The 14,320-nt window shown below is 39.9% G+C and overlaps 1 protein-coding gene across 3 annotated transcripts; it reads right to left on the bottom strand.

Annotated features, from left to right (window-relative positions):
* Positions 1–873: 873 nt before the first annotated feature.
* On the bottom strand, positions 874–14,278 carry LOC145497495 (hsc70-interacting protein-like). 3 transcript variants are annotated; one of them, XM_081477302.1, is made up of 14 exons: positions 13,662–14,278; positions 12,652–12,799; positions 11,460–11,511; positions 11,297–11,367; positions 10,164–10,230; positions 9,881–9,962; positions 9,552–9,662; positions 7,989–8,091; positions 6,874–6,953; positions 6,039–6,075; positions 4,408–4,493; positions 4,271–4,326; positions 3,307–3,368; positions 874–2,923 (listed from the first exon to the last, which is right to left on the bottom strand). In XM_081477302.1, the coding sequence occupies exons 1-14, from the start codon at positions 13,781–13,783 to the stop codon at positions 2,729–2,731; spliced, it is 1,272 nt and encodes a 423-aa protein (XP_081333428.1). In that variant the 5' UTR covers positions 13,784–14,278; the 3' UTR covers positions 874–2,728. The 3 variants fall into 3 exon arrangements, with proteins under 3 accessions (XP_081333428.1, XP_081333427.1, XP_081333426.1); XM_081477301.1 differs by having other exon boundaries at positions 875–2,923; positions 4,375–4,493; positions 13,662–14,276; XM_081477300.1 differs by having other exon boundaries at positions 1,574–2,923; positions 4,271–4,493; positions 13,662–14,262.
* Between the last annotated feature and the right edge of the window lie 42 nt (positions 14,279–14,320).

Raw genomic sequence — 14,320 nt, 5'->3', positions numbered from 1 at the left:
TAATAATGATTACAAAGAAAACATTGATTGATTGGCTCTCTGACGATTTTAAGTTGACAAGAGGGAGCGGGAAGCGAGATTCACGCGTGAGTGCGGAAGCGCGAGAAAAAAAAAACCAGCTTGCGCAGACTAGTTATTTTTGATTGATTGATTGATTTATTTATTTTACCTTTTTATTTTAAAGATTTTTTTTTACTTCGTGCGTTTTGTTTGTGCCTAAGTCCGGATACAGGGTAATGAGATGGAAGCGTGGATTCCAGATTTGTAGTTACTCTGCGCATAAGGTCATAGGGATTCTGGAGTTGACATCAATTAATATTTCTTTGACCAAAAAGTTTGATTACTGTATAGTTTTGATCCTGACTGAGGGACTTAATCACCAAAGAAACCCCCTAATAAACTTTAGTTCCAGTTCCGCAATGATCAACTTGTAAAAGCCTCAAAAATGCACCGTCCCCAGATCCGAGACTGTCTCTCTTAGCCGGGGTGGCCTTGGCACGAGAAAAAAGTGGCTTTTAAGAAAGGCGATTTGATTGGCTAGATTCTTGGACTAAGATTTTCACTAATTTAACGCTGTCTTCCTTCCCGTTTCCTTAGTTGATCTGTACCTACGAGCTTGCGATTACAGCAGCTCGCCAAAATTTTACTTGTATTAACGTATAAAAAGTACCGTCGTTAAAATTTGTCTTAATTAACGTTTGTTTGAGCTCCAATCGAATGGTTTTAGCTAGAGATAGACCAGTGGCAGAAACCAGCCCGGTGGATATTTTCGGAAATGAAATCAGCTTTGATTAGCTTTGATTTAATGAGAGTCTTAGTACAAGGCAACCAAACACGCATCTCCAGAGCCACCTTTCCTCGTGCCAAGGCCCTACCGCGCGGCGAAGAGGGACGGGAGGCACTGGAGACGAGTTTTTACGCAGAGTACGCGACTTGGAAAATCCATGTCACGTGACCAACAACACGTGCGTGGATGGCGGAAGCCGACTGACCTGTGAGGGGTAGGTTACGAATGCACCTCCCTCTTGAGGAAAGCGAGAGAGCGACGTGCTTGTAACCCAAGTATTCTTCGCGCGGAGTTATCGATCTCCTGGGGAACAGTGCTGACCGATGCTGTTCCCGCTCCAAAATCGTGTCTGAACGAGCCTGTTTTAGTTCCGAGGCCTGAATTTGGGTGTGGAATACGCTGGAGCGTCGCACAGTGACTACAGGCAGAGAATGAACCTGAGTGGAAGTGAAACGCGCTCCCGAAGGAGGGTTGCATTGTACGCCTGAAAAACTTGCACGTCTTGAGTTTTTGGGCCAAGATGATTCTGCTGAACTTGTTATGATTTCCGGGGCACTTGGCATCATATTTGTCCCGTCGAATTAACTGTGCATATCATACAACACTGGCGTTGAATATAACTTGACTGCTGCTAACTGAGGCTATCGGGGGAAAATTTCTCACGATCGGAAAAACGTTACGTTATTGTCATTAGCACCTACAATGCCATCGAATTTCTACCAGGGGCAAAATTAAAAGCTGAGAATTTTTTTCTCCAGATGGGCCCTTGAATGAAATACCACTTCAAGAAAATTGCAATTCACACCAGCTTCCGTAGAGTTATTTAGTTTCAGCGACTTACTAAGAATTCAAACTATGTCTCATTCAAACAGCAATATTTTGAAACAGAACACGTACACGGCTCTAACCCGATATGACGTAGTCGAGTGGTCAAGCACTGGCCTTCAAACCCGCGGGCCGTCGAATCCCGCGCTGACAGCTTTAGTACACCAAGGTTGACGGAATTCAGCTTAATCTTCGCCCGAGAGCTTTCCCCTGCCAAAGGTTTTCCTGGCCCACCTTCCCGATCCACGGCAAAAATTACGAGCAATTAGTATGAACCGAGCCGAATTTATATGAGAGCTAGTCCAGCTGTGAGGCAGGATTTAATAAAGCGGCAGAATTCCCGGACAGAACTGCCATGAGAAGGTGAACCTCTGGAAGGAGCAAAGCGATCCAGCGGGAGTCTGGGGCAGAGGCGTCAAGATGGTGCAGGGTGAAGGTGAAGGGCTGCGACCTCGTCAAGTAACATGCGATAGAATTCTCGAGCGAATAATCTAATTTTATTTTAAACCAATCAGCGCGCGTTTTATCTTTCGGCTATTTTCTAAAGGCAACACAATTCACAAAATTCACGCAACGCAACTTAAGCATAATATGATTAATGCCGGAAAGCTACTTATTTATTGCAGCAACACATTCGTTAACAGTGTTAGATTCTTCACGTTCAGTTCAGCTTCTTCTATGCTCTTCTGTCTCGGTTCACACTTAACTCTTAAAGTGGTCAAAACGTTTCTTCTTCGCCGTTGTTTTAAACACGTAAAAACTTCAAGTGCGAATAGGCATTTAAACACAAACATGCACCTTACCGAATTTCACCTGTAAAGAACTTTTAACATAACTAAAATCAATTCGTCATTTCATATTTCAGCAGAACTGGATAAACTTTGTAAGTTTTCACATTGACTGTCTGCTGAAATAACGTCAGCCTTAGCTTCATATTCTGGCTAAACGCTCGAGTCCTGAGTTCTGCTTATCTAAGATACGTCAGACAGTTAACATCCACAAACAGTTTACTCGTCCCATTTATGAAAATCTCAAATCTTTTTTTTTTTAATCCTAAAAAAGAAGACTTCCACTTGTCCTGTCGCCCAAACTCACGAAGCTACAGCAACACCAATGTTACTGGCCGCCGAACATGTTTCCAAATGGCATGCCGCCAGGAAACCCACTATCGGGCGGCGGGCCTTCTCCCGCGGGTCCGAACTTCTTGGCCAGTTTATCGATGATCATTTTCACTTTAGGGATGTGGTCGTATTTTGAGATGTTCTGGGGATTCTGACTCACGTCTTGAAAGGCTTGCATCACCTCTTGGTCCTGAAATTAGCAGAACAATGTCTTGTTCAGCATAGCTTAAGAACAGGCTCCCGGCGAACGAGCTCTCGGCGAGGGCGGAAAAATATTTAGGTGAGCGAAACCCGTCCCGTCTTTTTTCGCGCTCGCCAAGAGCTTGTTCGCAGGCTACCACAGTAATATGGTAGAACTTAAGGTCAGGGAGAGGGACGAGATACGTGCAGCGAAAGAATATTTCATCTTCTCTCGCCTTCGCGCGTGAACGACACGAACCTCGAGAGGGACCACATGCGTGTGCCTCAGTAGATTCCAGAAGAATCTCAAAACACGCCTTAAAAGAAGTGTGCGAGAAAAGGTATGGAAATTTAATATTTTGAGCCAGGGACTGAAAGGACTACAAAACCAACCTGAAATGCGGCCAATAACTCTGGATCGCTAAGAAGATCGTGCAAGTTTGGTGTTTGGCCACCTACAGTAACGACAATCAACAATCAGTACAACAGAAAGAGGGCAATAGAATATCTAGTCAGCTAACTACAGTAAGGTAAGATAAGGTCTGTGTCAGGACCACTCGATCCGGTGTTCAGTGCACTAACCATCAGGGTACATGCACTTCCTTGTTTAGAGCGCCTGGTCAGTTCTCTGTGGCAAGAATCCTAGGCTTGCCTTCAGTTAGCATATAAGCTTATGCATTAAACCTTATAAGCTAGTTGCAAAAGCTGCCCTCCAAGGTAGGGTACAGTTTTGTACAATGTACGAACTCAGTTGGAATAAAGTCGTATATGTATTTAATGAGCTTCTCCGGAACCTCTTACCAGAAGCGAGTCGCTGCGGCCCAAAACAGGTATTACCAGAGTAGGTCAGTATTGTCTCAAAATCGTGAAAACGTTTAAATGTGGATTAAGAACTCACTTAAATTTAATCAAAACTAAATGATACAACTATGGTTTTTCTCCAAATTTTGAAAGAGTCAAAATCAAAAGCGCGAGCGTCGAACGTGTAAAACTTTTACAGCTATGTAACTTGGGGCATTATTACATGAACGCCATCAGAGGAGACGATTTGCAACCTGTGCCAGCCACATAACAACCTGACTGAATTGTTACCATTGCCAACCTCGCCACAGTTAGCCACTCTCACATTTCTGATTAGACTTGACACAAGTCGACCTTTGCCAGGGAAGAATTATTGGAAAGGACTTTTAGAAAGTCTAATTTCTGACTGACGTGTTGCTGTTATTTGATGAGTACTGATTTGACAAACTTAATTCACAACTGTTGATCAAGCCTTGCTGATCTTCTCGAAAATATTAACAATAAGCTAAACATAACTCTCAAAACCGAGTTTAGTTGTCAAAGGGCTGAGAAATACCTGCAGTAGCTGCTCCTGTGAATCCTCCGCCTCCTGTCCCTCCAGCACCAGGGAATACCCCAGGGAATCCCCCAGGGAACCCCCCAGGGAATCCCCCAGGGAATCCCCCAGGGAATCCCCCAGCACCTCCAGGGAATCCGCCAGCCCCGGAAAAGTCTCCGGAAAAGCCTCCACGGTGACTTCCAGCCGTCTCTTCTTGACGTTTTTTTCTCTCTTCCTCTTCCTGTAAAAGAGACACAAGAAGCTTGAATCAATAATAATAATAATAATAATAAAATATTTATATAGCGCCAATATCCTAAAAGTTCAAAAGCGCTTTACAGTTAGAAATATTAAAAACATTTAAGACAAATAAAGTAAAAATAAAAAAATGTCGCTAAAAAGTTGGTGATGCTGTGGGCTGTTAGACCAAAAGGAGTTTTGGTCTAGATTTTACGGGATAGGGCAAAATTTAAAAGGGTACATTTTCAACTCAACAATTCTGCTAACAAGAAGAGTTATTTAGCAACATCACTTTTCTACCCTTAGAATAATAAGCTACAATACTTGAAGACAAAACTGACTTTTACGATATATGCAGAAATTCTCGTGCGCTCATTGGCTAATTTTCATGGTCAATAAGCGGACAGACACATGATTTTATAATTCATGCAATGCGTCAATGAGCGAGAGCGGACAATTTGACAATTTGCTTTCGTAAGAAACAACTTGACATTAGTTTTTCATGCGTCTGTCCTGTTATTGACAATGAATTTCGTCATAACATTGTCAAAGTAGTCTGCACATCCACTCGGCTATCTCCTTGTGGGTCCACAGTTACTTTGACAATGTTATGACGAAATTTATTGTCAATAATGCGACAGACGAATGAAAAGCTGACATCAATTTGTTAAAATCCTGAACCAGGAAAATGTTTATGAACAAATGAAAAACTAGGAAAAAAAATGGACATCACGATTTCATAATTCAGGGCCATAACCAGACTGAGGCAATGTCATGAAAAAATTATGACCATGGTTAAATTTTCTTCCTAGGTGTAAAGCATGCTTATGATGACCACGAAAAATATGACTGAGGTTACAAAGTGCCTCAGTTTGCCTGTTACCAGCTACAGTGTATGACCTTGTGATTCATTGTTTTTGATACTGTGACATTACATGCAGCATATTTGTTTTTTGAAGACCATGAATTCATTTGGAATTACCCCCAGAGGAACTTCCTTGTGCGCATGTCGTAAAATTTAAATTAAAGGAGCTCAGTGGCAATATTTTGTGCTACATACAAAATTACGTTTTAATTGAATGAAACCTAAAAATAATAGGTTAACTAAGATAGAAAAATACTAATTAAAAGAGTTAATATCAAACCATAAAAAACAAGGTTGGTTAAGGATGGAGAAGATTAAAATAGATTACCAATGACAAACTTCAAAAAACTTAAACTAAACTTTTCAAGATGTGCAAATCGTGACATAGCTCCTTTAAACCCTTAACCGAGACCAATCTGGCATGGCTTGAGATTTATTTGACCCTACAAGGTACCACTTTCAAACAGACATAACAGTTTTCTATTTTTATTATTTCCGTGAGTGCAACCCTAAAAGATACTTTGAGGGCTAAAAATAGTGGCATTTCTTCCTGAACAACCCAAGTGTGACCAACTCCATGATTCACATCTCTAAGTTGAATGACAAGCTTCCCCAGCCTTTTCACATGGCAGTCTCCCCCCGGGAAAATCACCCGGAGCTAGCAGGCTTCGGTTCTCTTACCTTTTTTGCTTTTTCTTGTGCTTCTTTTACCTTGTTTCTAATTAATCAATGAAAAGATTAGACATGTCATTGTTATAAAGGAACACATTTAATTATTATCATGAACTGAATATTTTTTTAACACTTGAAGACATCATTTGTTTGGTTAAATTCACCAAATTATTGATTTCCAAGAAATAACTCAATTTTTACTGATAGGCCAGTTGTGATGTATCAAATGCAGACTGAATGGAAAAAAAGTTCTTTTCAGCTGGTCAAAATGGTAAAGTACATGGTCATAAATTTCATCTTTATGGTACAGCATTACACAGGGTGTGCCAAAACCTTTGTCTGGAAAAGTGATTCCAACAAAATCTTTGACATGAAATTGCCCCAGGAACATGCAAGCACATTTCTGGTTGCCTGGAAACAATGTGTAGCTACAGTTGAATGAAAATTAAAGTCACAGAGCTTAATCGCTAAGATTAAAATGTGCCCATTGGCATAAAAAGAAGGTGTTCATAGACAGTAAACAACACATGTAACCATTTTGTAGGCAAGCTTTGTTTCTGTAGAAGCTTTGCTACCTTTAAAACACTTTAGACAAGCACTTTTTGGTATCTAACCTGTAGCCAAGTTCTTTCTGATCGTTGTGTGAAGGAAAAGTGAATCATTAAATTTTTTTCACTTCCTAAACTTCATGAATAATTAACCACAACATTATTTATTGTTTTACTGTGAATTTTCTGGATCATGATAAACTACTATTATGTATATTGTGAACACAAAATGCACCCCCACATAGCAGAATTTACAGTAATATCAAATTATGAACATTTTTATTCTATACAATTACATTTTATCCATTTTTTCTTTTTCAGCCTTCTCTTGTCGTTTTCTTTCATATTTTCTATGGTGCTCAGCAAGGAGTTGTGCCTAAGAAATGAAAAAGAGTACATTATTATTTATAACTGTACCTGACAGTTTTTGAACTCCACTCTTTTATGTTTCATTTTCCAAATTAATGAAAGAAGATCTTTCAGAATATATTCTTCAGTTTCCAAAACTTTTGAACCTTTTATAATGTTAAGATTTTAGGATTTTGGAATGGTAAACATGGAATAATGTTACAAGCATGGGACACAAATAAATTCTGAGTCACCAGTGGGATTTGAACCTATGACCTCCTAGATACTGGGCAGAAACTCTAACCACAGAGTCGAAGAGACTTGGGGTCAGCTGGGTCACTGTAACTGTGAATTACTGGGAAGTTTTCTCTGCACCTTGGCTCTAAACCCTACTGAGCTCATGAAATGTAGCCTGCAGAACAGGCGGATTAGCGGGGCAGCGAGCAAGAGGTGCGATACATAAGCATGGAGCGCGAGAGACACGTTTCACTCTCTGTCCTGCTAATCCGCCTGTTCTGCAGGCTAATGAAATTGAAAACTTTCAGCATTTTCATTTATCAATAATCATGCACGTTTCTCAAGGCAGATTAAGCTTTTGAATTTCTTTGGTACTCCCTGTGGTATCAGAGTTCCCATTAACACACAGGTGTGCGTCTTATATGTGCAAAAAACTGATTCTAAGGATGCACAGTTTTTTGGCAAAGTGTGTCCTTGGGATGCACGAAAAAAGTTCCAGAAATTTTAGTAAACAGGCAAAGGACCCTTGAAAAGCAAAAGGAACCCCCAACTCTTTGGAACTGGGGGTCCCAAGGACCCTTAACTATCAAAACAAATGGGAACTCTGCAGCATAGGTGCAGTAGGAAATATGCAATAACCTTTAGCTACGAACTCTATAATGGAAATCAATGAAGTACAAGACTCGGTAAGTAAAAACAAAATGCAAACACACATTTTATTGTTTAAATACCTTTGCACATGCATCGTAGACCTAAAATGCTACATAAGCATTAGTAAACTACATTTGTTTCAAAAACTGCTAGAAAACATCTGACAGCCCTTTACCTTGGGTTTGACTTCCTTGAGCCACTCATTAGCATCATCATCGTAATCCAGTTTGCAAGCCATGCTGAGATCCTTCATTGCCTCTTCCCAATGACCTAAAAGTCTTCCAAAACAAACATGCATTTACGAAAGTTCAGCCAAGTAATGTTCATTTGACTGACCACACACTAGTAGGGTTTCATCCACGATGTTGATCAAACAAGAAAGTTAAGGTACCATTACAAAGTCAGTTTCATTCAGGGCAAAATCATTCATGAATACATTTTGTACGGTGGCCCATAACTGTCACGGCAAAACAAAAAGTCATGGCACTACAAACGTAACTCACGGCAAGATAATGTTATCTGACGGCAAAACAAAATTAACTCACGGCAGTACACCATTAATTCACGGCAAAACGAAATTAACTCACGGCAGATCACCCCTAATTCATGGCAAAACAAAGTTAACTCATGGCAAAACAAAGAAAACGAGTAGGTCAGCGGTTGTTATTTGCTTTTCAAATGGTATGTCGTGCAACAGTAACACACTGCTCGCTCAGAAACCGCCATTTTTAGTGCAGTGTTCCTTATCTCGAGCTCATGATGTTTTGCAGCTCTTGTGGTTCGTTAGTCAATCAAAATGCCTACTTTTGCAAAGACTGTGGTAAAGGTAAGTTTCTTAATCTAAAGTATTCGTATTTGCATCTCATCTCTAACGATAGGCATGTGAGAAGACACTGCTTATGTCATAGCACTCCGTGAACCCATTCCTGTGTTAGACGGTCAAAATCTAATATATTTCTTGGATTACTGACCAAGCATGTCTTCTCATGTGCCTATCGTTATTGGGAACTAAAAAAGATGCCAATACGAATACTTCAGATTAAAAACGTACCTTTACCACAGTCTTTGCAAAAGTTGGCATTTTGATCGACTAACGAACCACAAGCGCTGCAAAACATCATGAGCTCGAGATAAGGAACACTGCACTAAAAATGGTGGTTTCTGAGCAAGCAGTGTGTTACTGTTACAGGACATACCATTTGAAAAGCAAATAACAACCCCTGACCAACTCGTTTTCTTTGTTTTGCTGTGAGTTAACTTTGTTTTGCCGTGAATTAATGGTGTTCTGCCGTGAGTTAATTTCGTTTTGCCGTGAATTAATGGTGTACTGCCGTGAGTTAATTTTGTTTTGCCGTCAGATAACATTATCTCGCCGTGAGTTAAGTTTGTAGTGCCGTGACTTTATGTTTTGCCGTGACAGTTGTGGGCCACCGTAATTTTGCCCTTATGTTTCATGTATAAAAATGGTCTCTTGACACATAATATTTGGCTTCAACACTGGCTAATGAGTATTCAATTCAAACCAATCAGAGCATACATTAAATTATGCTCACAGAAAAACTAAAACAAATGGCTGCAAGGCACACTAGGCAAGAATGGATCTTAAAGGTGAAAAAAAAAAGCTAACAATTGAAACACCATCTATTAATCAGTCAAATAAATTCCTTGGCTACCAAATTCAATGCACAGATTTTGAAAACTAAAGAGAAACCAGAATCAATTTTAATTGTATACCAACCTATGAGCCCGCCCTCTCCACTTGTATGGCTGGGCTGAGTCTGGATTGATCTTTATAGCCTCGTCACAGTCTCTGATGGCTGCATTTGGCTTCTTCATGCGAATGAAACAGCTGCAAAGATTGCCAACAAATACTTAAGATCAGTGGTAAATTGCTTTAAAAAATACTTTTCTCATTATCATTGATTTGAAAACCAAGTAATTTAAAAGAGTTATAAACTTGGCATTTACAGAACTGTATGTGCAATGAAGTCAAGAAGGAAAATATGGTCTTGAAGTAACTACGTAAACCACAATAACAGAATACGACAAAAAATATCAGTCACATACCTTGCACGTTTAGCATACATGTTGGCTGATGGATTTTTAAAAATAGCTTCTGTAAAAAGCTTTATAGCCTCATCATAGTTTTCTGTTGAAGCAATAAACAAATTAACATTTACTTAGAAATCAACTGAACTCACTGCATGCTGGCAACACTTTTATAGTATAATTTTATAGCATAATCACTGTTGCAAAACAAGTGCATGCAAAATGTGCAACTGTAGTTGCCACCATACATGGAAAATAACTAATTTCAAACAAAACTAAATACAATGTACGCTGTACAAACCTTCATTCATAGCCATTGTGGCCTGCATTCTCTTGTCAGAGGACTCATCCCTCATTTCATCTGTAACCTTTAAAGACAACCCAGGTGATCAGTTTAGCTATTGAAGATGAGATTTTGTATATTTGCAGCAGGTTGGAAAATCAACAAAATCCTTAAACTTGAGATGATTCTAAGATCTAAATCAAAATTGCGAGTAATAATGTTGTAGAAATCGGCAATGAAACACGAAAAATTTGAAAACTTCAGTTGATGAAGCTAACTTCTTAACTGCATGCAGGCACGTAATCCGTGCTCATTCATGTGGGTGTTCAATTAAAGGTATCCGACTTCCACTTTTCATAATTGGATACCTCTACTTGGATACCTAAACCATAGCATGTCAACAACATGAGCTTTAATGGCTTCCTTCAAATGTTCCCTACAGTTTTCACAAATATTATGGAAAACACTACAGAATTTTTAATCTTGAATTTTGTTATTGATACAATTAACTATAAGTAATTGGACCTCATATTGTACAATATTCAGGGAGAGATCATGGTAGTAATTTCAAATCAGGCTCACACTGCACACTTGTCCAATTAAATTACTCAAAACTTCCTGAATTGTACTCCCCCAGTCCAATTACTATTACTAATTAATAAATTTATTTATTTGACAAATAGTTTCATCATAAGTTAATAAAGATGGTGAATTTTAAGCTCAGTAATGAAATGTGAAGGTGAATTAATCAACATGACACGAGCGTGGGACAAAGAAAAATTCTGAGTCCCCGACAGGAATCAAACCCATGACCTCCCGAACACCAGGCGGCCACTCTATCCACTGAGCTACGAGAACTCATGGAGAGCAAGGTCATTTAACTGAGTTCATATATGACACTACTCACGATAACTTTGATAGGCATTGATCCTAGCAGTATGCAGGAAGCCTATCATATATGAACTCAGTTAAATGACCTTGCTCTCCATGAGTTCTTGTAGCTCAGTGGATAGAGCGCCCGCCCGGTGTTCAGGAGGCCATGGGCTTGATTCTCGTCGGGGACTCAGAATTTTTCTTTGCCCCACGCTCGTGTCATGTTGATTAATTCACCTCCACATCTCATAGTTTCATCATGTAAAGAGAAGTCCTACCTCGATGCTCGAGTCTCCCATTTCCTGAGGTTCATCATTGTCTGGTTCAATACATCCTTCTCGGTCAATATCTGTTCAGATTTCAAGAAAATTAAACATAGTATTAAACCCGAGAATTTCAAAAAACAGCTACAAATGTTACAAATTAAAGTAATGTACTCACCAACATCGCTCTCCTCACTTTCACTGTCCACAGGCTCCTCTGGTGCTGCCTCCTGAAAAAACCCAAGAAGAAGGGCACTTGTTGTAATAGGGGCACTTATTAAAAAACGGCACTCAAAAGGAGGCACTTATTAGAGAGAGGGATAAGTTTCTTGCTGGAAACCACACAATCATGAAATTCTCAACAATTTTTAACATTAAGTAATAGAAGCATGCATGAGCATTTATTTACATATACATGCATGTACATCAAGAATAATTGGCTTGTACAGCCACAGCAGGTGCTGCAACTCAGCCACAAACTAAATCATGGCATAGAGTTCAATTGTCTCCTGAGACACATGGACACCAACAGTATACCCTAACAAAAGTCTGGGAGAATCCAAGTTCTGCTAAACTCACTCAACTGTTCGCATAACATAGGTACATAAAATGGAAGGTAGTGTATAATCTACATGACTGTATCAATTCATGGGAAAGAAAGAAAAAAAGTTGTGTAATATATTATACAGCAGCAAAGGAGAATCTACTAGAAACCATTGAGAAAGGAGACAAAAAACAGGCAGAAACAAAGGGTGTTTGCCATTATACACCAGATAGACTGCTCAGAGACCAGTGGGAATACCCAAGGAAAAGGGAACTACATTTTCCAATCAAACCAGGCCATCCAAGAGGAACGGCTCTTACCATTTCTTATTCCTTCTCTGAATCCCCTACATAAGTGAAGAGAAGTATGGCAATGAACTGGTTTGTCAAAATGGAAGGGCAAATTTCGGTCAGACCAGTCCAACTGGTCAAAGTAGACTACCTCCAGAGGAGCCCCGAATATCCCAGTTGGAAGGAACCCAAATGGACCTTTCCATTTGACTTCTGACCAAAATTTCCGGAATATTTGGCATAATGGAAAACACCCAAAGATTGTACAGTTCCAGCAAATATCCATACTCCCTCCACAGAAGGGATTAGTATTTCCTGGGGGGACTGGGAGGTTCTGTAAGACCAAACAACTGAAAGGAATGTATGAAGCTTAATTGAAATTTCCAGAGGAGTGGAGGGTCCTTGGGAAAATTACTTCTGTGGGCGAGGTATGGATATTTTATGGAACTACACATTACAGAAAGTAGGAAGATCAAACCCCACCCACTCTAAATGTTTCTTACAAAAGAAAAGTGGCGTTAAAAGTGTCTGCCTACCTCTGGTGGTTTGGGTGTAGGTTCAGGTGTAGGCTCCTTATGTTCCTCTGTTTTTGGTTCTTCAGCTGTTTTTGGTTCTTCAGCTGGTTTTGGAGTTGGCTCCGGTTCTTTTGGTTCCTCTGGTGGTGGAGGGATCATCGCACCTATGCTTTAAGCCAAGTTATTGAAAGATTATTATGTAATATATCAAACATGAGAGACCATGTTTGACCACATAAGAATTCTGTTTGTTCCACTGATCTCTCATGCACCACTCAATGCATTGTTTGTGAACCAATCAGATATGAGTGGATTTTATGCATAGGTAAAATTTGACCATCAGTCATTCTCCTTGATCAAATTATAGCCTGTGATTGCTGATGTACACATGGTTTGGTAAGAAAGTGAAAAAAAGTAGTTCATGATCGCAACACAGCTTGCACATGCGCTGAACTGTGAAACTATCCTCATCCTCAGACATGAGATATAACCCAGTCACAATGTCTTTTTACCAAGAAAATATATGACAAACAGACAGTGGAATTTTAATGACCATAACAACTAAAGGGATATTACTGAACTCTCCTTCTACTCTGTTCTACTTCCGTATCTGGGAAACGAAACTTGATGGAAGCTTTCATGAACAAACTTGACACAACTAGCAGGATCGAAGAATATTTTGCAAAACCACAAAAGAAATCGTCCAAACAAAACAAAACAAGCATTGCATTGTAACGAAACAATCTACACGAGGTGAAGAGAAAAATTCGGTATTTCTGGACTAAAAAGTGAAATTTGATTGCATTTCATAAATAGCTAAAAATGTCGATCGTGTGACCAGATTATGATCTTCAAGGTAAAACACAAAATACAAAAAGCTGCTGCAATAGAATTTATTTATCTGATTCTGAAATTTACAACAGAGAGAGATTTAAGGTAAATGTTACAAATATCGTAGTTTTAAAAATGTACACATTTCGCACGTGAGCTGAGGAGTTTGCTTACCGTGACAGCTCTAAAATCTAGCTTACCTTACAAGCCAGTCCTTAAAAAACTTCAGTTGTGGAGCATGAAGCAGATGCGGTTTTTCTTTACATAAGTCCACGAATTGCTTGAGCAAAGCGAGCTGCAAATTATCAAATTTTGCGGCCATTTTTCTCCCCTGGGCAGCCTGCACTGTACCACAAAACACACTTTCAGTTCGAATGACCACAATCCTTCGCGTTACACCTCTTTGACCTAGTCTTCCTCGCGCAAACGGCCGAGAAAGAAGATTGACTCAAGGAGGTCTGGGGTCGGTCGGGGGCACGCCACATGGTGCATGGTGAAAGAAGTGAGTGACGGAATTGCGGAGCGCTTGGTCTCCCTTGCGCAGTCACGTGTTTATGTAGTTTTATCAAAGCCGGCCCCCAGTCAGTTCTGGCTTTCCGTTCGTTTACCCTCCTTTCAACGTTATCAGTAGCCACTTAGCTGTGTTCTATATGAAATCCGCGAATCTCATTGGCTCAGTCTCAGCGTTCTTGTTCGCTGATGGACAACGATCGCGCGCGGCTTAAAAATTCAAAACATTGTAAAAAGGCTTTTGCGCTGTAATCCTACTCAAACAATTAGACTATTCTCTCCCGTTTTATATGAGCGATAGTCAACTCGGCCACGCCTCTTTGACTATTTGCTCATAGAAAACGAGGGC

This window comes from Orbicella franksi, chromosome 9 (assembly GCF_964199315.1).
Source record: "Orbicella franksi chromosome 9, jaOrbFran1.1, whole genome shotgun sequence".
Lineage (NCBI taxonomy): Eukaryota > Metazoa > Cnidaria > Anthozoa > Scleractinia > Merulinidae > Orbicella > Orbicella franksi.
Note: the sequence above shows the minus strand (reverse complement) of the source record. Positions and strands in the feature narration are given on the sequence as shown.